Genomic DNA, 25220 nt, shown 5'->3' with positions numbered 1-25220 from the left:
AGCTGACGCAGGGGTGACGTCACGGAGCGGCAGCGGAAGTGGAGGTATTTATGAATTTTAATTTGTTTTTCATTTTTTCTTTGTGTGTGTGTGTGTGGGGTTTTTTTTGCGAGCGGCAGATTACCGGGTTTACTCCGACATTGAAGTCCCGTTATTCCTCCGGTAGTGTCTCCGGTGTCTCCAGATGACGGAGAGTCCGGACAGCAGCGTCCTGCAGCGGATACACAGCGGCGGCGGGACGGTGAGACAAACCTGTCATATGATAACCTGTCATACAGCTGCAGTGTGTCGGTACATACATACAGTATATATACATACAGTATATATACATACAGTATATATATACACATATACAGTATTTATACGTACAGTTTATATACAGGAGGGGTGTTAATGTCTGATATTCAGGAGGATTTTTACAGTTTACACGTCATACATCATTAATATATTCAGCAGCAACGAGTTTATATGAACAGACTCTGCTGCAGTCATTATAATACAGAATATTAATATGAACTGTTTTTACTTTACTTACCAGTCGAAGGGAACAACACTGTCTTTTATTTATTTATTTTTATTTTATTTATTTATTTATTTATTTTTGAATAAAGCTAATCCTAAATAAGCCACCATTTTATTAATCATCACTTTTAAAGGCTTAGCAATATACACTCGTTCACAAGAATACATTATGAAAATCCTTTATATGAATATAAAACTGCATTTATCTATTATGATCCTCACAGGTGGAATAAGCTTCAGGACTTGCTTACATTAGACATTTATTATTATTTATCATTATTATTTTTAAATATTTTCTAATATTATTATTTATGTATCTGTCTATCTTATTTGTACAGCATCTTTCATACAAACTGATAATAAGACAAACAGAAAACAGTATGAAATACATCTTAAGACACTGTCATTTCATTTAACAACATGAAGACAATAAAATAAGTGAATAAAATAAAGTAAATAATGTTTATAAATCATTCTTAATCAAAGCCAAGCTGAAGAGGTTTTAACACCTGCAGCTGCAGATCCTCATCAGGCTGTTTCACATAGAGCTGCGACTAACGATTATTATCATTATCAATTAATCTGTCGGTTAGTTTCTCGATTAATCAATTTGTTTGGTCTATAAAATGTCAGAAAATGGTGAAAAATGTTGATCAGTGTTTCCAAGATGACGTCATTAAATGTTTTGTTTTGTCCACAACACAAAGATCTTCAGTTTACTGTCACAGAGATTAAAGAAACCAGAAAATATTCACATTTAAGAAGCTGAATCAGAGAATTTGGACTTAAAATTACTCAAAACAATTAATTGATTATCAAAATAGTTGCTGCATCACTAAAGTAGTTTATAATACAAACTGTCTGATCTTTTTACAGGATTTAAGAATAATCAGATTAAACACACACGGTACACAAACTGAAACACAGATTCAATCCAACATGAAACATACAAACAGACAGAAAAGGTTTTAAAAAATAATATCATAAATATCATGAAACATTAAGAAAATTGCAGCCAAAAAGAATAAAAACAGTAAAATAACAATAAAATACAAGAAGAAAACAACATTTCAAACACAACAGAGAGGAAACAAAAATAAAATAAAATGCTAATAAGTACTAATAAATTGACCCAAATGTATAAAGAAAATGAACTTTCATTAAATGTTCAGGTAACCTTTTAACTAAAAACCTAAACTCAGGTTTAATTAGAAGGAAAATGTGAGTTTTCTTGAAGGAAAAGTAATAATAATAATAATAGAAACATTTATAACTGCAGACATTCATGTTGCTGCTGGTTGAACCGACATCCTGCTTCTGTTTGTCTAGAATTAGAAACAACTGACATCATTCTATTCAAAAATAAATATGTAATTATTAGAAAAAGTTTTTACATCTTCTTCTGCTCTGACGTCACGTGTTCGTGCAGTTCGACACAGTGAGCAGTGGGAGGCGCTGCAGGCCGTCTGTGAAACCTCACAGGCTTTATTTCATGTTTTAATGCCTGAAAAATTGCTGAAATTTTAGTTTCTCTTCTGTTTTATACACTTAAGTACAATGATCTGACAGTTACAGATTATTTTTCATACGTCTGGAGGTTTATTTTACAGTAGAATATGACTTTTTCCAGCATCCGGTTCATTAAGAACAGGTGGTAACAGTTAGTTCTGAAGATTGAATCAAAGGGATTTTTCCAAAATGTTCTTCAGTTTCTAAAGATGAACAAAAGTTTTACATATTTGTTTTCATAGGACTTATTTAATACCTACAAAACAAAATGTCAAACACATAAAGGTATGTTCACCCACCTGTTTTTGGTCATGTGATCCACTCTGACTGGTAAACAGTTCACACAGTTGAACCATAGCTCAGAAAATCTTTTTGATACCAAATCTCTGTTAATAATTCTTTTATTTCTGGCTAAAACCTGTGTTTTTGCAGCCATAAATCCTTCCTTTACACAGACTCTGATTTGTTTGTTTGTTTGATCTGTATGTGTTTATTTATTTCCTTTTATATTCCTGTAGAAATGATAGATGTACCGTATGTTTACATTTTTGTTTTTTGCAGCATCTGTTGTTGGTTGATGTTGTTGTTAATGGGTTTGTATGTGTTTGTGATATATAGCGCAGATGGATCGATTAATACAATAAAACAGGTGCAGGAACAAACACTTCCTGTGTGTTTGTTCTGTTATCAGTCGTGATAACAGCGTCTGACTCTCAGCTTCAGCGGCTTCATTCAAATTCAAAGTGAGAACAAACATCAACCTGCATGTTTTCTGCAGCTCAGCGTACAACAAGCTGAGACTGATCCACTAAACATATTTTTTCATTTGCATATTAATGAGCGAGATGTCAGATTATCAGAGTGAGTTTGGTCTCGGGGCCCTCGGGGAGAGAAGAGTTTTCAGGAGCTCTGAAAGAAGAAATCAAACAGACGTGAAGGAGAATTTAATTTAAGTTCAGTCAGAGACTTCTCTCAGTTCTCGAAGCGTCTTCGAGTCTTCAGTTCTGACAGGCTGGTGAAGAGATCCAGCTGTTAAACATCTGTAGCTCTAGTCGCTAGTTGAGTTGGAATCAGACACTAATGATGTTCATCCCACCTGTCAGCCTCAGCTGATGTCATCACTGCTGAGTGAAGAGAGTAACTGTCCTCCATCCCTCCATCCCTCCCTCCTGCAGGTGGTGAAGGTGGAGTCAGGTGTGACAGGTGTGGCAGGCCTGCTGCCGTCACAGACCTCTGAGCTTCACTTTCTGCACTCGCGGGTCCGAGAGCTGGAGAGAGAGAAGGCGGAGCTGTCGGCCGAGAACCAGAGACTGAAGAGCATGTTGGTCCACGGTGAGTCCGGCGGCGCATCCACGTTTCCTTCACTTACATCTTCTTTAGTAGGAGGATCGAAGATGCGAGGAGAGAGGAAACCTGTAAATATGTTTTCAGAGAAATGAGTCGTCCTCTCCTCTGAAGCGTCACGTGAAGCGACGTCAGTCTCTGATGACAGCTGATCACAGTCGGCTTTAACAGCTGTAGAAACTTCTGATGGAGTTTGTGTCGGCACACACGTGCGCTGAGCTGACACCGCTGGCAGCTGTTTGCAGTCTGTTACCTATTCAACAAACACCTGCACATGAATAAAAACCTGCTCTCTGTATTTATACTGTGTCCTGCTCAGATGCACAGGAACCATTTCTACTGACAGACTGTGTTTATATTATTTATTCATTATTTGCGTCTATATTTACTGATATTCTGATTGTGAATTCATTATTTAATAATCCAGAATATGATCAGAGTCTCTGATAAACACTGTAAATGATTTATTAAGCTAAATGTTTCAGGGAAATCGAAATGATGTAACTCATATCAAACCTGACGCTCAGGAATTTCAGCCTCACACGTGACTGTGACATGTGATGTGTTTGTTGCTGACAGACAGACTCTGCTCCTCTGTCTGAATATAATTTGATCCATAATAAAAGTTAACGAGGGAAATAACAGATCATGAAAAGAATCATGAACAAAAAGTTGTTTGTGGTTCCTTTTGTTGATCAGACCGACAATTAACGCAGATTTTTTAACTAGATGATGAATCAGAAAACAAATAAAATATAAAACTTGGGAGTGATACAGATGAGTTTAATCCGTCTCCACTCAGTGATGTTGTGACGTATCAGATCAGTCCGATCAGCTGCAGCGTCCAATCAATAACTGATATCCAATAAAGCGGTGTGTTGGCCGATAAAAGACTTCTTCTCGCTCCTCAGAGCGGGAATAAGCGCTTTAGAAGAGTTAGAAACGATCAAATCACGATTAACCTAATCTGAACTGGTTTACTCTCATCTGGTTTAGATTAATCTGGATTCAAATAGTCTGGATTAAACGAGCCTGGTCTGTTTTAACCCAATCTGATCTAGTTTAATCTGAACTGGTTTAAACAAGTCTGATTTACTTCTATCTGACCTGGTTCAGTCTGTTCTGATGTGGTTTAGTTTGATCTGTTTAAACTAATCTGGTTTAAAGTAATCTTGTTCAATATGATCTGGATTAAATGTATTGCATTGTATGTATGTAGGTAGTCTGATCTGTTTTAACCTGATCTCATTGGGTTTCATTTAATCTGGTTTAAATTTATCTGATCAGATCAGGTTTAATCTGATCTGGTTTAAAGTAATCTGGTTTAATATGATCTGGATTCAGTTTATCTGGTCTGGATTAAACAAGTCTGATTTGATTTGCCTTTGATCTGATTTGGTTTAATTTAATCTTGTTTAAATTTGTCTGATCTAGGTTAATCTGATCTAGTTGAATTGTGCAACATTTATTTTCACTACATTTCCCAGAAATCCCTGGGCTCCTGTCCACCATGTGGCAGACGTTGGGCCAGGTCAACAGTCCTCATTCCGTCTCCACGGCAACAGGCAGGAGCGACAGCTATGCCCCATACTCGCATCACCACTACACAGCGACCAATCAGGACGGAGACTTCAGCCCCCTGGTTCAGGTCCCTCCGCTGGGACCAGACGATCTCAGCATGTCGGAGTTCTGCGGCCCGCTGGGCTCCGAGGACGAGGGGGGGCCAGGAGGACCGGACCACATGGGGGAGGAGGCTCCGCTCTGCAGCCAGACTGACATGGAGGAGCTGAGGAGGAGCTGCTCTGAGAGCCAGTGCACCGCCGGGGATGCCAACGACCATGTGAGAACATGTCTGATCCGGTTTACACTGGACCTGATTCAGTATGCACTGGGCCTGATCTAGTTTACATTGGACCTGGTCTGGTTTATACTGGATGTGATCTGGTTTACACTGGACCTGATCTGGTTTATACAGGACCTGATTTAGTGTACAGTGGACCTCGTTTGGTTTATACTGGACCTGATCCAGTGTATACTGGACCTGATCTGGTTTACACTGGAACTGATCCGGTTTACACTGGACCTGATCCAGTTTACACTGAATCTGGTTTAATCTGATCCAGTTTAGATACTGTGAACTGGTCTGAATTAAATCTGAATGAATCTGATCTGGTTTTAACTATATGTGCTTTAGATCAGAGTTACTCTGAATTGGTTTAGAATAACCTGATCTGGTCTGGGTTAACTTCCTTGGATCTGGTTTATCCTGTTTAGAAAGCTTGTTAACAGCTCGTTAACTGTTTCATTAACCTGCTCTGTGTGTCCAGGTGAGCCAGGTTGAGGTGTATCCGGGCTCTGGTGTTCTCTGTGATGTCCGTTCGTGGCAGGCAGCCAATCAAGCGCAGTCTCCCACAGCGATGGCACGGACGCTGCTGCTGGGCGTGTTTGATATGAACACGCTGATGAATAGTAACCTGCGAGGGGGGCGGAGCCGCCGGCCCGCCTTCCAACCACAACGCAGTGCACTTGACCCGCACAAGATCAACGCCATCTTCAGTAGGTTTTGAGAACTCTGCAGAATGTTCCTTTAATCTGTCCGTTTTCTCTGTAACAGTCATCCTCTCTTTTCAGACGCCATCTTGGCTCGGTTTCCTCTCGCCAAAAAAGGTGTCATCGGCTCCGGCATCAACTCCAAACTGTCTGAGATCCGGTTTCGCTCCCGGAGAGCCAATCGTGACCCGCGGTTCCTCTGACGCATGGCCACACGGCTCTGCCTACTACACCAACAAAAAACCTGATTTGTCCAATAAGAACACAGCAGTCTGGAGCTGCTGGACCAATGAGCAGCTGTCAGAGAGAAGGATGGTTTGATTTCAACCACTGTTCAGTTTTATTCAGGTCTGGTTCACTGAGTCAGCAGCTCTGTTGCCATAGTGACCAGTTGGACGGCTGTGCGTTGCCGTAACGACACAGTGAACTGTCTGACTGTTAAGCACTGCGTCTCCTCCTTCATTGGCCTTGAAGTTATGTTCACAGATCAGCTGATAGAAACTGGTGGACTCTACTCATGGAGGTTCATCTGAACAGGTCTACTGGGCTCTGAACCAGGGGCCCCAAGGGGTTAGGGCTCCTGGACCAGAACCTCTGTTTGATGTGACTGTTAACATTTCTTGTTGGAAAGTCAGTTCCAACGCAACTCCAGGGATGCAAAACCACCAGAAAGGGACTCAAAACCACCACAAAGAGATTCAGAACTACCACAGAGTCTCAAAACCACCACAAAGAGACTCAAAACCACCACAAAGAGCCTCAAAACCACCATGAAGAGATTCAGAACTACCACAAAGTCTCAAAACCACCACAAAGAGATTCAACACAACCACAGAGACTCAAAACCACCACAAAGAGATTCAGAACTACCACAAAGTCTCAAAACCACCACAAAGAGATTCAACACAACCACAGAGACTCAAAACCACCACAAAGAGACTCAAAACCACCACAAAGAAACTCAAAACCACCACAGAGACTCAAAACCACCACAAAGAGATTCAACGCAACCATAGAGACTCAAAACCACCACAAAGAGACTCCAAACCACCACAAAGAGTCTCAACACCACCACAGAGTCTCAAAACCACCACAAAGAGATTCAACACAACCACAGAGACTCAAAACCACCACAAAAAGTCTCAGAACCACCACAAAGAGACTCAAAACCACCACAAAGAAACTCAAAACCACCACAAAGACTCAAAACCAACACGAAGAGACTCAAAACCACCACAAAGAGACTCCAAACCACCACAAAGAGACTCCAAACCACCACAAAGAGATTCAAAACCACCACAGAGTCTCCAAACCACCACAAAGAGACTCCAAACCATCACAAAGAGATTCAAAACCACCACAGAGACTCAAAACCACCACAAAGAAACTCAAAACCACCACAAAGAGACTCAAAACCACCACAAAGAAACGCAAAACCACCACAAAGAGACTCAAAACCACCACAAAGAAACTCAAAACCACCACAAAGAGATTCAAAACCACCACAGAGACTCAAAACCACCACAAAGAAACGCAAAACCACCACAAAGAGACTCCAAACCACCACAAAGAGATTCAAAACCACCACAGAGTCTCCAAACCACCACAAAGAGACTTCAAACCATCACAAAGAGATTCAAAACCACCACAGAGACTCAAAACCACCACAAAGAAACTCAAAACCACCACAAAGAGACTCAAAACCACCACAAAGAAACGCAAAACCACCACAAAGAGACTCAAAACCACCACAAAGAAACTCAAAACCACCACAAAGAGATTCAGAACTACCACAGAGTCTCAAAACCACCACAAAGAGACTCAAAACCACCACAAAGAGCCTCAAAACCACCATGAAGAGATTCAAAACCATAACAAAGAGATTCTAAACTACCAGAGATTCAAAACCACCATAAAGAGACTCAAAACCACCACAAAGAGATTCAGAACTACCACAGAGTCTCAAAACCACGACAAAGAGACTCAATACCACCACAAAGAGATTCAGAACTACCACAAAGTCTCAAAACCACCACAAAGAGATTCAACACAACCACAGAGACTCAAAACCACCACAAAGAGACTCAAAACCACCACAAAGAAACTCAAAACCACCACAGAGACTCAAAACCACCACAAAGAGATTCAACGCAACCATAGAGACTCAAAACCACCACAAAGAGACTCCAAACCACCACAAAGAGTCTCAACACCACCACAGAGTCTCAAAACCACCACAAAGAGATTCAACACAACCACAGAGACTCAAAACCACCACAAAAAGTCTCAGAACCACCACAAAGAGACTCAAAACCACCACAAAGAAACTCAAAACCACCACAAAGAGTCAAAACCAACACGAAGAGACTCAAAACCACCACGAAGAGACTCCAAACCACCACAAAGAGACTCCAAACCACCACAAAGAGATTCAAAACCACCACAGAGTCTCCAAACCACCACAAAGAGACTCCAAACCATCACAAAGAGATTCAAAACCACCACAGAGACTCAAAACCACCACAAAGAAACTCAAAACCACCACAAAGAGACTCAAAACCACCACAAAGAAACGCAAAACCACCACAAAGAGACTCAAAACCACCACAAAGAAACTCAAAACCACCACAAAGAGATTCAAAACCACCACAGAGACTCAAAACCACCACAAAGAAACGCAAAACCACCACAAAGAGACTCAAAACCACCACAAACAAACTCAAAACCACCACAAAGAGACTCAAAACCACCACAAAGAAACGCAAAACCACCACAAAGAGACTCAAAACCACCACAAAGAAACTCAAAACCACCACAAAGAGACTCAAAACCACCACAAAAACTCCAAACCACCACAAAGAAACTCAAAACCACCACAAAGAAACTCAAAACCACCACAAAGAGACTCAAAACCACCACAAAGAAACGCAAAACCACCACAAAGAGACTCAAAACCACCACAAAGAGACTCAAAACCACCACAAAGAGACTCAAAACCACCACAAAAACTCCAAACCACCACAAAGAGACTCAAAACCACCACAAAGAAACTCAAAACCACCACAAAGAAACTCAAAACCACCACAGAGACTCAAAACCACCATAAAGACTCAAAACTACCAAAGACACGCAAAACCACCACAGAGAATCTCAAAACCACCACACAGAGATTCAAACAAAGAGACTTGTTTTTTGGTGTCTTGCATGACGGAGTGTTCGGAGTGTTCGGGGTGTTCGGGGTGTTCGGGGTGTTCGGGGTGCGTTCGCTGGTCTACTGTGTTTTATTGTGTTTGTATCAGAGTTCACAGCCAGCATGGAGGCAGATGAAGTGAAGAAGACGAAGCAGCTGAAGCTGAACTTTGGACAGTCTGTGATCGTATCTGTCGTGTTCCTACATTTTTATGTGACATGAAATCCTGTTTGAGTCGTATTTATTTCATCCTGTTGATTCTGTAATAATGATGATAATAATAATAATAATAAATAATAATAATAATGTTAATAAAAGAAGAAAAGTTAAGAAACATGAAGTTGAATGTGCAGCAGATCTGATGTGAATAAAAACTTTTCTTCCTCTCTGAGCTTCACACCTCCTCCAGGAATGACATCACTCTCTCAGCTTCATCTCTCTGTGTGAATAAGCTGTGTGTGTGTGTGTGTGTGTGTGTGTGTGTGTGTGTGTGTGTGTGTGTGTGTGTGTGTGTGTGTGTGTGTGTGTGTGTGTGTGTGTTGGAATGTAAAGTGTGAACCGTCCATTCAGAATCTTATTTGAATTTGAATCAGCTGTCGCCAGGCGGAAAACACCCGACACAAAAGACTCAGTAGCTTTGACATTCTGCTTCACCTCCTCCTCTCTCTGTCTCCCCCCTCCCCTCTGTAACCCCCCTCCCCCTCCTCCCCCCTCCTCCCGGCCTGGACTTCCTGAAACAAGGCGTCCTCCTTAATGAAGACAATCTGCTATTCTTTCCTCTTGAATGACGCTCTGAGGACTTGCGGAGACTGCCAAGGACAGAGACAAAGACACCAGGCGGTGGGAGAGGAGGGGGGGAAGAGGAGTGGAGGAGAGGGGAGGAGGGGGGTGGGGGGGGGAGGAGAGGGGAGGGGTCCGACCTCTCCTTTCATACAACACGGAGGTCTGGACTCAACCCAAACATCCCACACTAGATCCAGATCTCCTCAAAAATCTGGACTCTACTGTGGGAGAAAGTTTAAAAAAGAGGAGAGGAAGAGTAGAGAGGAGAGGAGGTGGGGTGATGAAGAGGAGAGAGGAGGAGAGGCGAGGAAGAGTAGAGGAGGAATAAAACATGACGTTCATAAAAACATTAACTTCTCTAAAGTCCTTCAGCCAAACTGATCTGAGAGCAGTTTCAGAGTTTCAACCATCAGCAGGAAGCTGCAGGAGGAGGAGGAGAAGAGGAGGAGGAGGAGAAGAGGAAGAGGAGGAGGAGGAGGAGGAGGAGAGGAGGAGGAGGAGAAGAGGAAGAGGAGGAGGAGGAGGAGGAGGAGGAAGGGGGTTGCTGCTCCTCTTTACGTGACAGCACTTTCATTTTGGGTGAACCATTCCTTTAATTAAATACCCAGCACAACAAAAGCTTCTTCTTCTGTGGTTTGTCTCTCAGGTTGATTTGTGGTTCATTAGCCTGCATGGCTCGGATCAGCTCGGCTCAGTTCAAACTGACCTGAAACCAGCCCGGGACCTTTCCCAGGACCCCACCCATCCATCACAGACAGGAGGAAGTACTCGGATACTTTAACGGAGTACAAGTACCAATACTACAGTGTAAAAATACTGTACTGCAAGTACTGCATTTAAATCCTGATGTATCTACTGCTCTGTGGACAAATGAGAAGGTTTGCTCATCTGAAAGTAGAGTTTATATTTTATAAAGTGACGTCAGACCTGCAGGAATATGTGTGTTGTGTATTTGAGGAGTTTGAGATGTTCTGTAGCTCAGGAGAAAGAAAAAAAAACTGTGATGGATGTTAGATATTATTTATTTTATTGTTGCATGATTCATGATTTTGATGTAACTGAGATGTACGTTGTACTATTAAAGGATCGGTTAAAGGTCAAAGGTCACTCTCTCCTCCTGCAGACAGAAGGATGTTTGTTCCTCAGAGGAAACGTCTCCGTTTGTTCTTTTGTCTGATGGAGGACAATGATCCAACACACACAGTCAGCTGATCTGAACACACACACACACACACACACACACACACACACACACACACACACACTGCACAAATAAAGTTGTTTTACTTCAACCCCCTTTTTGTTATAATTAATAATCAGTCTATAAACAGTTAATAAATAGTTTATAACTAATTGTAAAGTAGCTGTTAGCAGATATAAGTGTTTATTAATGTATTGATCAACTCCTCCTGTGGACATATAGAAGTGTTTTAATGACAATATTGTAACACACAGCTGTAATAATATAAAATATGTCTTCATAGGAGAAGTTATAATAAATACTGAACATTAACAAACTCTTAAAATGTCTTTATATCTGCTTATAACTGCATTATAGTGTTATAAACAGTTAAATGTTTAAACACTGATTATAAATGATAAATAGGGGAATTATATTACTTATCATCTTTTTAAAGTGACGTTCATTGATCTGGCATCAGCGGTATGCTACGTGTCTTCCCTTTCTTAGAGATATGGGGGGAAATAAATGACTGTCACACTTTAAACAGGATCATGTGATCATATTTCTACCAATGAGAGTTGAGAGGACGACCTGAACAAGCGCCTCAGGTAGCAGTAACAAACTCTGTTAGCTTAGCATTAGCTAACTAACTAACAGGCAGCATCCTCAACTAAACATGTGGTTCAGTCTGTAAGCTGATGTGGGATCAGTGCTGAAGGCAAATGTTAATGAGACCTTTCTCAGTCTGAAGGTTGTCTGAGGGTTGTCTGGAGGTCACATGACTCCGTGAACAGTGATGTCGTTTGTTCCCACCAATCAGAGCGCAGAGTGGGCGGAGAGAGGCAGTCGTTCCAGAGATTCTTCTGAAGTTCAGCATCGCGATGAGACAAACCGCTCACACATCAAAGATATTTCACTTCTAGACTAGATATCTGCAGCTGAAAAGAAACTCCATAAAGATTTTATCTGTTTATTTTACGTATAAATCTGCATCCAACTGAATCCAATTTTTTTTTTTTTTTACTGAATTTCCAGAAAATAATCAAAAGAAAGTGTTTGTTTCCATCCACTCCTGTTGTGTGACTATTAGGAGATAAACAGCTGGTGGCGCTAATTCTCCAGTCAGTCCCAGTAAAGCGTTGCAGAGGGAGAGGACACAACAAGATGACATCATTAAAACATGGATGTATAGTAAGAGCTGGATACGCCGCCGCCGCCGCTGGTGTGGTCACTCGCAGTACTGCAGCGAAAAATCCCCCATAGACCACCGTTATTAAAGAGACACACGTAAAACTGTACATTTTTGATCCATGGATTTTTTATATTTTTAAAACTTTCCTCGAGCCGAGAAAAGCGATTTAAACACCTGAAGTTATCTTGTTACTGATCCTGCTTCCCCTTCCTTTCCATGAACAGACTCCAGCACCTGAACACACTGATGAGGAATCAACACACCTGCAGTCACCTGACGGAGTCATGTGACATGAAACTGAAAGTTGAAGTCGACACTGAACGACTTGTTACGACGGAGGATTTTTTTACAGTTCAGTCAGAAACAAAGAAGCAGTTATCTCTGACAAACAACAACTGTTCAACTGTGTGTGTGTGTGTGTGTGTGTGTGAGTGTGTGTGTGTGTGTGTGTGTGTGTGTGTGTGTGTGTGTGTGTGTGAGTGTGTGTGTGAGTGTGTGTGTGTGTGTGTGTGTTTTTTCTTGTCAAACTAACAAAGTTCAGATTGTTTAGCTGAATGAATCCAACAGACAGTAAAGTGTCTGATAAACATTAGTCATTAGCAACGATAGCTCCTGCAGTTTGTACTTCTAATCTGTGTTGGAAGAAATACTCAGATCCTTTACTGGAAGTAAAAGTACCCGCACAGTACTGCAAAGAAACTCAAGTACAAGTTACAAGTAAAGCATTCTACTACAAGTTCTACTTCAGTAAAAGTACTGAAGTAATAAATGTTCTTCAGAATAATAACTCCAAAACAACAAGACCATGAAACTACAAAACGCTCAGACAGCAGGTAGTAAAAACTACAAAACACCCAACAACAAATAAACAAAACTACAAAACATCCAACAACAAATAAACAAAACTACAAAACATCCAACAACAAATAAACAAAACAACAAAACATCCAACTACAAAACTACAAATAAACAAAACTACAAAACGCTCAGACAGCATGTAGTAAAAACTACAAAACACCCAACAACAAATAAACAAAACAACAAATAAACAAAACTACAAAACTGTCAAACTACAAAACTACAAAACATCCAACAACAAATAAACAAAACTACAAATAAACAAAACGCTCAGGACTCAGCCTCCTCTCCTCTCCTCTCCTCCTCCTCCCCCTCTCCTCTCCTCTCCTCTCTCCTCTTCCTCTCCTCTCTCCTCTTCCCCCTCTCCTCTCCTCTCCTCCTTCTCCTCCTCCCCCTCTCCTCCTCCTCCTCCTCCTCCTCCTCCTCCTCTCCTCTCCTCCTGGTTTTAACATTCTTTCAGTCTGATCTATTTCTCCTCTTCCTCTCGTCTCGTCTCGTCTCCTCCTCCTCCTCCTCCTCCTCTCTTCCTCTCCTCTCCTCCTCTTCCTCTCCTCCTCCTCCTCTCCTCTCCTCCTCCTCTCCTCCCCCTCTCCTCTCCTCCTCCTCTCCTCCCCCTTTCCTCTCCTCCTCCTCTCCTCTCCTCTCCTCCCCCTCTCCTCCTCCTCCTCTCTTCCTCTCCTCTCCTCCCCCTCTCCTCCCCCTCTCCTCTCCTCCTCCTCTCCTCCCCCTCTCCTCTCCTCCTCCTCTCCTCTCCTCTCCTCTCCTCCCCCTCTCCTCCTCCTCTCTTCTCCTCCTGGTTTTAACATTCTTTCAGTCTGATCTATTTCTCCTCAGAGAAACAAGTTTTCAGCCAAACTGACATCACAAAACAGAAGAAGAAGTGTTGTGTTTTTATTCTTCCTCCCCCTCCTCCTCCTCCTCCCCCTCTCTCTTTCCTTTCCTCTTCTTTCATGCCTTTTCTTTTCTTTTCTCTTCTTTTCTTTTCTTCTCCTCCGTGGCTCCCAGGCATTGGGGGAGGAGAGGGGAGGAGGGGGGGGGGGAGGCTTGTTTCCATATGAAAGAGAAGTAAACCCATTAAGCCAATTAAAGTGTTTCTATCAGCAGATTTAAAGTGAGAAGCTTTATTCAGACTGACGGCTGGAAACACACAGTCTCTCTCTGTGTTCCGTCCTCTAACAGACGTCTGTTTATCTGTAAGAAAATGTTTTATATCGTTTGTATTTAATGTGATTTTTATCATCCTGTAAAATCTTCAAATGAATCCATTAAAGTAGAAAAGCTCAGTTTGTTTTTATGTTTCACTTCATAAACTCAGAAACACTGAAAATACACAAACCACCACAGGACTGATTCTCGAGAAACTAATGAACCTTTTGATAAAGTACCTGTTCCAGACTGTGTCGAACCCGTCGATCAATAAACAATATAATATAAATGTCCTCAGATGCATGCAGAGAAAATAATGTTTATGTGCTTCTAACTTATAGAAATCAAGTCTATAAGTTTTCTTCTTCTGCAGCAACAATAAAAAACCTTCTGCAGCCAACTGGACGAGTGATGTCATATCTGTCAATCAAACTCCAAACAGTATGAATCTTGTGCAGGTTGACGTACCATGTGACGCTCAGATGTTTATCTGTATGATGATTCAAGCACCCAAACTATTGATAAAGGTGTCCCCCAAGGATCAATATTAGGCCCCCTGCTATTTGCCCTATATATAAATAATATCTGTTTCTATGCGGATGACACCATCTTGTATACTGCAAATCAACCAGGCCTTCTCCAGGTTAGAGTCCGACCTCCAGACCTCTCTGTTTGATTTAAAGCCAGATGGGAAGTGTTTAACTATTGTACCAGAGGCTTAAAATTATTGTATTTTTGAGGAAAATTATCGTACATGAGTCATAACTAAGAGAACAAATAAATGTGTAATTTCAGAAAACACTTATTTATTGAGACAAACAACTTTTGGACTTTTTGCCTACAAATCTATTGCTGAGTCTTTCGGGACTCAAATAAAAATGTCCCAACATCGAAAACGTTATCGTGAGTCACATTCATCGTCACAACAAGCATGATTGGCTGGAGAGACGTCACATGAGAAGAGGTTCGTAAACACAGAGGTAGGATCCGTATTTTACTATCCTGATTGTGTCAGGAAATTAATTAAAATGAAAAAGAAATGACTAAGATTAAAACTACTAAGTGTCATAAAATGATGAAATGATCGTACATTGAGGGACTCCTGGCATTATTGATAGTACATCGTACAGAAGGATAATTATCGTACATGTGGCAACGCTCGTTCTAAACTCCAAGAAGAGAACTCAAACCTTTGATGCTGTAAATGGAGAACTAAGTGACAGAGTTCAGCGTTATAAAGACTCAGGACTTTGGCTGGACAGCAGATTGTCCTACAAAACTCATGTCGAACATCTTGCTGAACTGCTGTGACCTCTGACAACCAGCCAATCATAAACTGCTCTCTGATTGGCCGCTCAGTTAGTGTGTGTGTGTGTGTGTGTGTGTGTGTGTGTGTGTGTGTGTGTGTGTGTGTATGAGCTGCAGCAGTCAGACAGGACGTCAGGTGATGTTGCCTTCAAAATAAAAGTATTATATGTCAGGAAAGATCATAAAAATAAAAATAAGGAAAATTATTCACTTTATTTTCTGAGTTTGACATTTGTTTAAACAGGATGTTATCAGATTAATGCAAATAATTATTGATCCACCTCAGTTCTTTCACAGATTAACCCTTTAATGGTTTTCTCAGGGTTCACTGTTACAGCCTCATTGAAACATTGGCCACGCCCCCACACAGTCACACAGGTAGAGGGGGACCGGTGGATGACAGGTAGCGTGCTGAACTCACCTGCAGTACCTGAGTAGATAATCAATACATTTAACCACAACAACAGACGTTGATGACCAATCGCTTCAGTGAGATTTGTTTCACCAAAACACACGACGGTAGATTATAAAACATGTTTATATGATATCAGCCTGGTGGGTAACAGAGCTGCAGGGTGTCTCCAGTCGGATACGTTGTTGTTGTGGTGGTAAAATAAATAATAATAATAATAATAATAATAATAAAATATGTATTTCTTCTTATTCTTAATATAAATATACAATATTGTTTCTGTGCCAAAGGGAAGAAATACAATAATCAAATGACTTGTTGAGAGTATTCATGCATTTCTTTCAGATTTAAAGATACATTTATTAAAACTTATTAAGACATTTATTTTGCAAGTAGTAATTATGCTTTTATTCTGAACGCCCCTGCTCTTATTGTGAAGGCTGGGGCCGGAAGCCCACCGGTGCCGGTGTTGAACTTGACTCGGTCCTCCAGCAGCGGGCAGCCAGAGTGAGGCTGAGTGTGTGAGAGTGTGTGTGGAGGACCGGCGGACGGAGCGGAGGGACGGGGCCGCTGCTCGCCGACAGACAGCCGCTGAGCGCCGGGGAGCTCTGCAGGAGAGAGCCGGGGGCAGAGCCGGAGCTTCTGGAGGAATAACACCTGGAGTCACACCGGATTCTGCTCTGATCAGGAGCCATTTATCGGCGGGAGGAGAGCTCAAAGTCTATTTTTTTTTAAACTTTTGGGATTAAAAAGTGGATTTATCTTCCCTCACGCACGCAGAGGAGGTGCGCTTCATTTGGGCACCGTGTGGCTGCGGGACTCGGTGTTGGGGCACTTGTGGAGGACCATGGTGGGGGAGATGGAGGGGAAGGAGAAGCCCAGGCCCAGTCCGGATTATCTGATGCAGCTCATGAACGACAAGAAGCTGATGAGCAGTCTGCCCAACTTCTGCGGCATCTTCCAGCATCTGGAGAGGCTGCTGGACGAGGGTGAGACACCCACCTGTCTGTCTGTCTGTCTGTCTCTATAACTGTCTGTCTGTCTCTATAACTGTCTGTCTGTCTGTCTGTATAACTAACTGTCTGTCTCTATAACTGTCTGTCTGTCTGTCTCTATAACTGTCTGTCTGTCTCTATAACTGTCTGTCTCTATAACTGTCTGTCTGTCTGTATAACTGTCTGTCTGTCTGTCTGTCTCTATAACTGTCTGTCTGTCTCTATAACTGTCTGTCTGTCTGTCTGTCTGTCTCTATAACTGTCTGTCTGTCTGTATAACTGTCTGTCTGTCTGTATAACTGTCTGTCTGTCTGTCTGTATAACTGTCTGTCTGTCTGTATAACTGTCTGTCTGTCTCTATAACTGTCTGTCTGTCTGTCTGTCTCTATAACTGTCTGTCTGTCTGTATAACTGTCTGTCTGTCTATAATTGTCTGTCTGTCTCTATAACTGTCTGTCTCTATAACTGTCTGTCTGTCTCTATAACTGTCTGTCTGTCTGTCTGTCTGTCTCTATAACTGTCTGTCTGTCTCTATAACTGTCTGTCTCTATAACTGTCTGTCTGTCTCTATAACTGTCTGTCTGTCTGACTGGACACATTTATTCACATCAGATGAAACACAGATGGAGGAAATATTCAGCTGCTTTACTTCAGTGAAAGTACTGCAGTACCATCAGTAAAATGTACTTGAAGTACTCACTGTGCAGGACGGCCTGTTAGTGACGAGAGGCGGAAGAACAAATGATCAATGAAGTAGTGATTAGCTGTGAATTGATTCAGATAAAAATACATCAACACATGAAGAAGAAGATCAGCTGTTTCTCTTCTTCATCAGTTAATGAACAAACGTCTTTATGCTTCACTAATACTGGATGTTGATGCTGATATCAGGGAGTAAAGAAATTCCAACATCGATTTTTATGCAACAATCCCTCAAATATCAAACACTAATAATTATAAATATATAAAACAAATATATATAAAAAGCAGCTTATATAACTGTATCAGACATGTACGCTGATACAGATATATGGTGATATATCTGAGACTGATATATCAGTCAGACTCTTATTCTTATGTTTTGGATAAAATGAGACGTTTGAAGACGTTCAGAGAAATAATCAGCAGAGTTTATAATGAGAATGACTCTCAGTAAAAGTCTTCGTTATATGTTCTTGTGTTAAATGTTTAAACATGTCGTCTGTGTCTGAAAGACGACGGCGATGGAACAAGTTGAAAACAGACGCTAAAATATTTCTTCAATTTATACATTAAAAAAAAAACAACAACTAAACTTTCTGGACTAAAATGACTCAATAAAAGACTTCATGTTGTAGAAACTCTTCATGTTTTATATGAAATTTAATGTAAATGTTAAATATTTCCCTCTGAAACGTAGTGAAGCAGTAAATATCTCTGCTTCTTGTTTCTTAAAGACACAGAATCTGTTCATTTAAACATTTAAACCTTGGTTTGTCACACGGCAGAAACAGTTTTATTCATAGTTTGAATTTAATATCAGAGCTGCAACAATCAGTTCATTAATCCAACGTGCAACTATAGTGATTGTGATGAAACCTTAAAGGATTCCAGCCGTCTGGAGCCCAAAGGAGAAATATTGTGAAATTGTCCTTTAAACCGAAACCTCCTCCTGCCGTCACTTTATTAAACATCTCAGATTATTTTTGCTTTTCTTTCATAATAAACTGAATATTTGGAATATTTTGTACTAAAGACATGATCAGACGTCAGACTGTTTTCATTTTAATATTTTATAGATTAATCTATTAATTGATTTTGAGGAGGAGAAAACAATAACATCTCTGTTCAAATATTCCCATTTCTTCAGATATCTGCAGGTTTGTTATCGTTCATACTGGGACCAGTTATCACTTCTGTCTTCTTTGAATCTCTTTAAGAAACAACAGTCGTGACTTTAAACAATAAGAACAGATCAAATACAAACAAACAGACAACAAGTCAAAACACAACGAGATGCATTAAACGTTTTAATTCTTCTTCTTCTCTTTTATTGTGTGCGCTCAGCAGGTTTGTGATATATTCTGTTTGTGGAGGCTGAGGTGAAAGTTTAATAATCAGCAGATGAACATCAACAGAAAGTAAATAAACAATGTAAACAAATAAACTCCAAACACATCAAAACTGGCATTTAGACTATAAAATATCAGAAAACAGTAAAAAGAATAATGTCTTTAATGTGACCAACAGTCCAAATAAATCAGAAATATTCAGTTTATAATGACAGAAACCCCCCGAGGTCACCTGACCTGCTGCTCAGCGACATGTGGAGACGCTAACGAGACACTAACGAGGAAATCTGAGAAAACAACAACACTGACCACATGTGACACATCGTCTCTTAAATGCTCAGAGTTTGGTTGGTGTCGTGTCGGAGGGCAGGTGAGCTCAGGTGTGTCACAGAATAACAAACAGCTGCGGTCTCCCAGCCGCGCCTGAACGCATCATGATTATATTCAGCTTCTTCTTCTGTTGATCTGAATGTCTTCATCTCAGTTTCCTTCTTCTTCTTCTCTTTATTTCTCTGACCTCTCTCTCTCTCAATTACACTAAGTGCAGCTATTCATCACTTAATACGTCTAATTAATTAATGCAGAAGGGTGTGTGTGTGTGTGTGTGTGTGTGTGTGTGTGTGTGTGTGTGTGTGTAAGAAAAATCAATTTTACCCAGAGTTCCCTCTGGCTGGCGTCCCTGCCGTAATGGTTTCAGTTCTGCAGACAGTAAAACCACCAGAGACACAATGTGTGTGTGTGTGTGTGTGTGTGTGTGTGTGTGTGTGTGTGTGTGTGTGTGTGGACTTGTACATCTAGCTTTGTGAGGACCGGTTTGAGTTTTACACTTTGGGAGTCAGGACATTTTTAGAAAGTGACGACATTTTTTGGGTCATGAGGACCTTTTTAGAAAGCAGGGACAATTTTTTTAAGTCAGGACATGTTTAGAAAGCGAGGACATTTTTTGGGAAGTGGAGAACATTTGAGAGGAACACCACAGAGGTCACGTCAGGTCAACTGTACCTGATGTTTCTTAGAAAAGAATCAAATCTGTACGACGTCAAACGTTAAAAAGCGCTGAAGTTGTTCTGAACGTCCACACAGGAAGACGCAGTCACCAGCTGTCTGACATACAGAGGACAGGTTATATACACAGACTCTCACTCCTGAAGACAGTCGCTGCTTTTAGCTCTTTGAAAAGTGACGAACCTTCACACACCTGACCAATCACAGCGTGAGGTGTGCATGATGTCACGACTGTCGGTTTCAGAGATGTTGTAGAAATTATTGGATGCAGACAGCCGCGGGTGTCTTTACTCCTCCTCTACTCTCAGCTTCCTTCTGTTGGCTCGACGCGCACACACACACATGCACGCTCACACACACACACGCACGCACACACACATGCACGCTCACACACGCACACACACACACACACACACACACACACACACACACAGAAACATATATCAGGCTGGCTCCAGCAGAAGAGGCTGTCTGGCAGTTTTATTTGTGGCATTTCTCATTATTATCACAGCGGGGTGGATCTGTGTGTGTGTGTGTGTGTGTGTGTGTGTGTGTGTGTGTGTGTGTAGTACCAGTATTAATAGTATTAGTAGTAGGATCTGTCCTCCCCTGATGACAGTTGTTGTTATAGAGCGATAAAGTCCAGGTAGGGAGGAGCTCTTTCACATCGAGAAGCAACAAACTGTGCAGACCTCTCTTCCTATTGGCTCGCACACCTGAGTCTGTCAGCCAATAGGAAGAGAGTAACATCCCCAGACGTGAGGTTCTTCACTTCATTTTCTACCACAAAAGCATAAAAGCAAACAGGCTTCTTATTTACAGTTAATTTAACTCTTATTTGGTCAGAATGAGAAGCTAACAGTAAAACCAAAGAGTGAAATGTTCAGGTGTTGCTGGGCAGATAGAAACCTTTATAGCCAATAATAGAGAAGGATTCAGCTTTATGCTAACATTAAACAGTCAGCTGATCTGCTGGTGATGATTAACTTGTTGATTTTGTGTTTGTCAGTGAATTAACGTTACGTTTTTCATCCTGAGAAAGAAGTTAAAAGAGTTAAAAAATGCTGGAAAATGTTTTAATTTCTATATTGTGTTTAGGTTCAACAGTATTAAAATCAAACACAATCACTGACAACACAAATAGTTTATATTTTCACTTTCATTCATGTGGATTTATTATTTTAACTGTCAACTTCTCACCTGAACGTTATGTAACCAGGTTGGATCTTTCACACATAGCGCACAACGACGACAACAAATATTTAGCTGTTTATTTACAAAAACATTATGATCACTCTTGAGTGGAGAAACGTGACAAACTGTAAAACTGCTGTTCTGAAGCCTCGAGTTTGGCGATTTGACCGTCGCCATGTTTGATTTTTTGGAGCCAGAAGTGACCATATTTGGACGAGAGAGGGTGGAGCTAACCCTAATGCTAGCTGCTAGCTTGGTTAGCGCGGTGCATTTATAGTCTATGGTTAACTGTGATAATGCTAATGCTAATTTTTTCACTAGTGAGAAACAGGCTTAAAACCATTAAAACAAAACGTACTTACTGGAAAGACTGAACTTGGACTCCTTAGAGGATCAAAGTGTTAACCTTCATAAACTGAAAACACTCAAACGGCTGCGCTACACTCATGGATGTATAAAGAGAACTGGATACAGGAAGAGCACCGGGCTTTGAAGCAAATTTGACATAACGGCCAAACCGTGTAATGACAACGTCACAAAGACTTTTTGTTGTTTTATCCCCGTTCAAGTTAGCCGGAGGGCTAAACAGGAAGTAGCCGACTCGGTCAGTGAAAGTCACTAGTGCGCTCGCTCTATGGGCCGCACGATGCGACAGATCCGGGTACTTTCATACCAGGAAGTCGATTTTCTTTTTGCTTCACACGCCACTGAGTAACTTTCATAGGAATGAACGAGACGTATCCAGTTCTCCTTATACATCCATAGTTATGCCATAGTTACGTAATCAACGTTGTCACCGTGGTAGCGACTTGTCAATCACAACGTAGCCACGCCCTAAAGCATATAAAGCATACGCTGCTTTATTGTCTATTTTACTCTAAATGGGACCATAATTTACCAAATGAACATCAGGCTGTGTTGAAGAAGACGTGAAACTAGTGATTGAGACCATAAACTCACCAGGAAACAGTTTACTGAGGTAATAAATCAAGAGAGAAGTAGAATCATTTTCTCATAGACTTCTATACAATCAGATGGAGGAGGAGTCGCCCCCTGCTGGCCGTTAGAGAGAACGCAGGTTTAAGTCACTTCCACATCGGCTTCACTTTTCAGACGCGGAGCTTCCTGCTTGTTTCATGTCTAGTAAAATTTAAAAAACAGGCTGTTAAGGGAAGTGATGACCTCACATCTGGGGACTCTACTGTCTGTGAGGTCTGCGGTTGGACCCTCTTGTTAACATCAGACTTTGACACCAGAGATCACTGCTCACTTCCTGTTTCCTATCGACAGTCAACGCTGTCTTTAAAAACCACAGTCGCCCCCCCCCAACTGAAAGTGCTTATTTTAACCCAAACCATGATGTTTCCCTAACCTGACTAGACATTAACCACAGAGTTGTCTCATCATAAAACATATTTATCCTCCAGCAGTGATGTGTATGATGTGATCCTGATGATCGAGGCGTCAGATATCAGGTGATATATCTGCTCCAATCAAAAAGCCTCAACTCCTCTCTAGAAATACTGAGTCAGTCATTGTTTTCATTGAGTCATTCTGGTCTCAGTCTCTAAATTCAGACCCTCTAATAAATGTGCTGCTGGTCATTTTGGAAATTATTACTCCGTTAATAAGATTTGAAGACTTATAGCAGCTTTGATGTCTGCTGTGTGGGTGTCGATTGACAGCTGTGATTGACAGGTGGCTCACCTGCTGCTCTCAGGGACTCACACTGAGTCGCACTATTGTCACAATATTTATCCACCGACCAGAAGCTGCAACTCTGAGCTTCAAACCGGCTCCAATGAAACCGACAGGTGACGTCACACCTCGTTACGTCCGTCTGAATATACGGGCTGCAAACCCACTGACTGACTGTCATCACATAGTTTTTACCTGCTGTAGGTCTAAATGAGCTGATTCTGTGTGTGTGTGTGTGTGTGTGTGTGTGTGTGTGTGTGTGTGTGTGTGTGTGGCCTGCAGGTCAGAGCAGGAAATTGATTGGACGGAGGACTTTTTGAAAGCTGACGAATCACAAAGAAGAATAGAGTGTGTGTGTGTGTGATCGGGGGGAAAGGTTGTAATAAGAACGTTCATAAATCACCCTGACAGTTTAATCATCAGTGCCCGAACACACACACACACACACACACACACACACACACACACACACACACACACACTGTGGACAGCGTGACCTGGCCGCTCTGACAGACGAGCATCATTCAGGAATATTATTGACTCCGCCCACTGATAATCCTGCACTCTGATTGGCTGCAGAAACATCAGCATTAAGGCGTCCTCACCATCGATGTATGAAAGAGTATCTACACCTAAATCTCTAAATCCAGCTGCAGTAGTGGAAAGTACATTTAGTCAAATGCTGTACTAAAGTACAGTTTAGAGGTTCTTGTACTTTACTTGAGTATTTCCATGTGATGCTACTTTCTACATTTCAGAGGGAAATATTGTACTTTCTACTCCACTACATTTATTTGACAGCTTTAGTTACTTTTCAGATGAAGATTTGACACAATGGATAATATAACAAGCTTTTAAAATACAACACATTGTTAAAGATGAAACCAGTGGTTTCCAACCTTTTTGTCTTTTGACGTCTTACAAAAAGCAGTGTGTAGTCGGGGTCACATTTCACATGTCTATGAGTTGTTAACAGCTCCACCAAATAGTGATTTTTCCCTCTAAACTTCTCACATGCTTTCATTTCAATAAATGTTCAAATGATCCAATATTTCAGCAGAAATGTGAACCTGCTGGTCGTCCAGACATTAACCTCAATGTGTGTGTGTGTAGAATTAAATGTCTGTTATTAATATTACCAGTCTGTGCTTTTAAATTTATAATATGTAATCATTACACATTAAATGTCTAAAAACAACTAGACCTGTGTTATATATGTTGTTGAGTTGTGTATTTTCAAACTCAGAGAAATCTGTAATTTAATCAAAGTAACGGACCGTTTCATTTGGTCGCCTGTCGATGACGTCATACCTCCTCTACCAAAGAGTAAACACGCACCAGATGCATACGGCGGCGCTGTGTTTGTCCGCTACAATGGCGTCTACCAAAGAGTAACTTACACACATACAAGATAATACATCGGCGTTGTGGTTGTTCCACACAAACTGTTATAAATGGACTTTTATTCAGTTTTAAGACACATTTTCATGATAAATTTAGGTGGTTTTTAACTATATCTTTTAGCCGGAAGAAGGATTTTAGTCATTGGACGTCTGGATCTTAAGTTATCAGAGAAATAAACTGGACAAACGTTAGCAGCAGCTCGGCTAACAGCCCCTCCAGGAAGTCCGGTGGTCACCAAACATCGTCGGAGAAACACTGATTTTTTTAGGTGAAACAGCTTTAATTAGTATTTTAACGATTTTAATCTGCGTGTACGTTTGTTTCTGGAGAGGAGGAGACCTCTGCGGGTAATTCGGCTCCCGGTAGAAACCAACCGAACGTCAGGATCTAAAGTTATAAGAGAAATAAACCGAACAAGTGTTAGCAGCAGCTCGGCTAACAGCCCGTACCGGACGTCCGGTGGTCGCCGTACATCGTCGGTGAAACAGCTTTAATTAGTATTTTTAACGATTTTAATCTCCGGGTCCGAGACCTCTGCGGGTAAAAACATCCTGAATGATGAACACTGGAGTAATCCTATCCCGCTGAAGCTGCTTATTTAACAACGAAGACAACAACTCCCATGATCCCTTGCTGCTTCACACCGTCATCACACTCCGTCTGTTGTTATTGTTTTGATTGTCTAGCGGCTGAAATTACATATTGTGTGTTTAATTACCTCCAGACAGGTGGAATAGGGGGAATAAAGAATGAAAAGAAGAGAGAGATGAAAATGGTCTCCAGAATATTGATTATCTGACGTTATTTTAAAAGGTTAAAAGACAAATGTCAGACTGATTGATCCCAGCAGCTCTGAGAAGAAGAAGGAAATAAAAC

The 25220-nt window shown here is 41.2% G+C and overlaps 2 protein-coding genes across 5 annotated transcripts in view; both read left to right on the top strand.

Moving 5' to 3' along the window:
- Positions 1-38: 38 nt before the first annotated feature.
- Positions 39-6716, top strand: LOC122996642. Its single transcript, XM_044372239.1, has 5 exons — positions 39-241; positions 3207-3363; positions 4863-5215; positions 5703-5931; positions 6007-6716. The coding sequence occupies exons 1-5, from the start codon at positions 185-187 to the stop codon at positions 6126-6128; spliced, it is 918 nt and encodes a 305-aa protein (XP_044228174.1). The 5' UTR covers positions 39-184; the 3' UTR covers positions 6129-6716.
- A 9682-nt stretch (positions 6717-16398) lies between these two features.
- LOC122996636 (protein quaking-like) overlaps positions 16399-25220 on the top strand; it is a 31188-nt gene continuing 22366 nt past the window's right edge. For all 4 annotated transcript variants that reach the window (XM_044372230.1, XM_044372228.1, XM_044372227.1 and 1 more), the window contains exon 1: positions 16399-16986. In XM_044372230.1, the coding sequence (XP_044228165.1) occupies positions 16845-16986 (142 nt within the window). In that variant the 5' untranslated portion in view covers positions 16399-16844. The remainder of the gene's footprint in view (positions 16987-25220) is intronic.

The sequence above is a fragment of the Thunnus albacares genome, chromosome 14 (assembly GCF_914725855.1).
Source record: "Thunnus albacares chromosome 14, fThuAlb1.1, whole genome shotgun sequence".
Classification (NCBI taxonomy): Eukaryota; Metazoa; Chordata; class Actinopteri; order Scombriformes; family Scombridae; genus Thunnus; species Thunnus albacares.
This window is presented reverse-complemented; position numbering and strand designations above follow the sequence as displayed.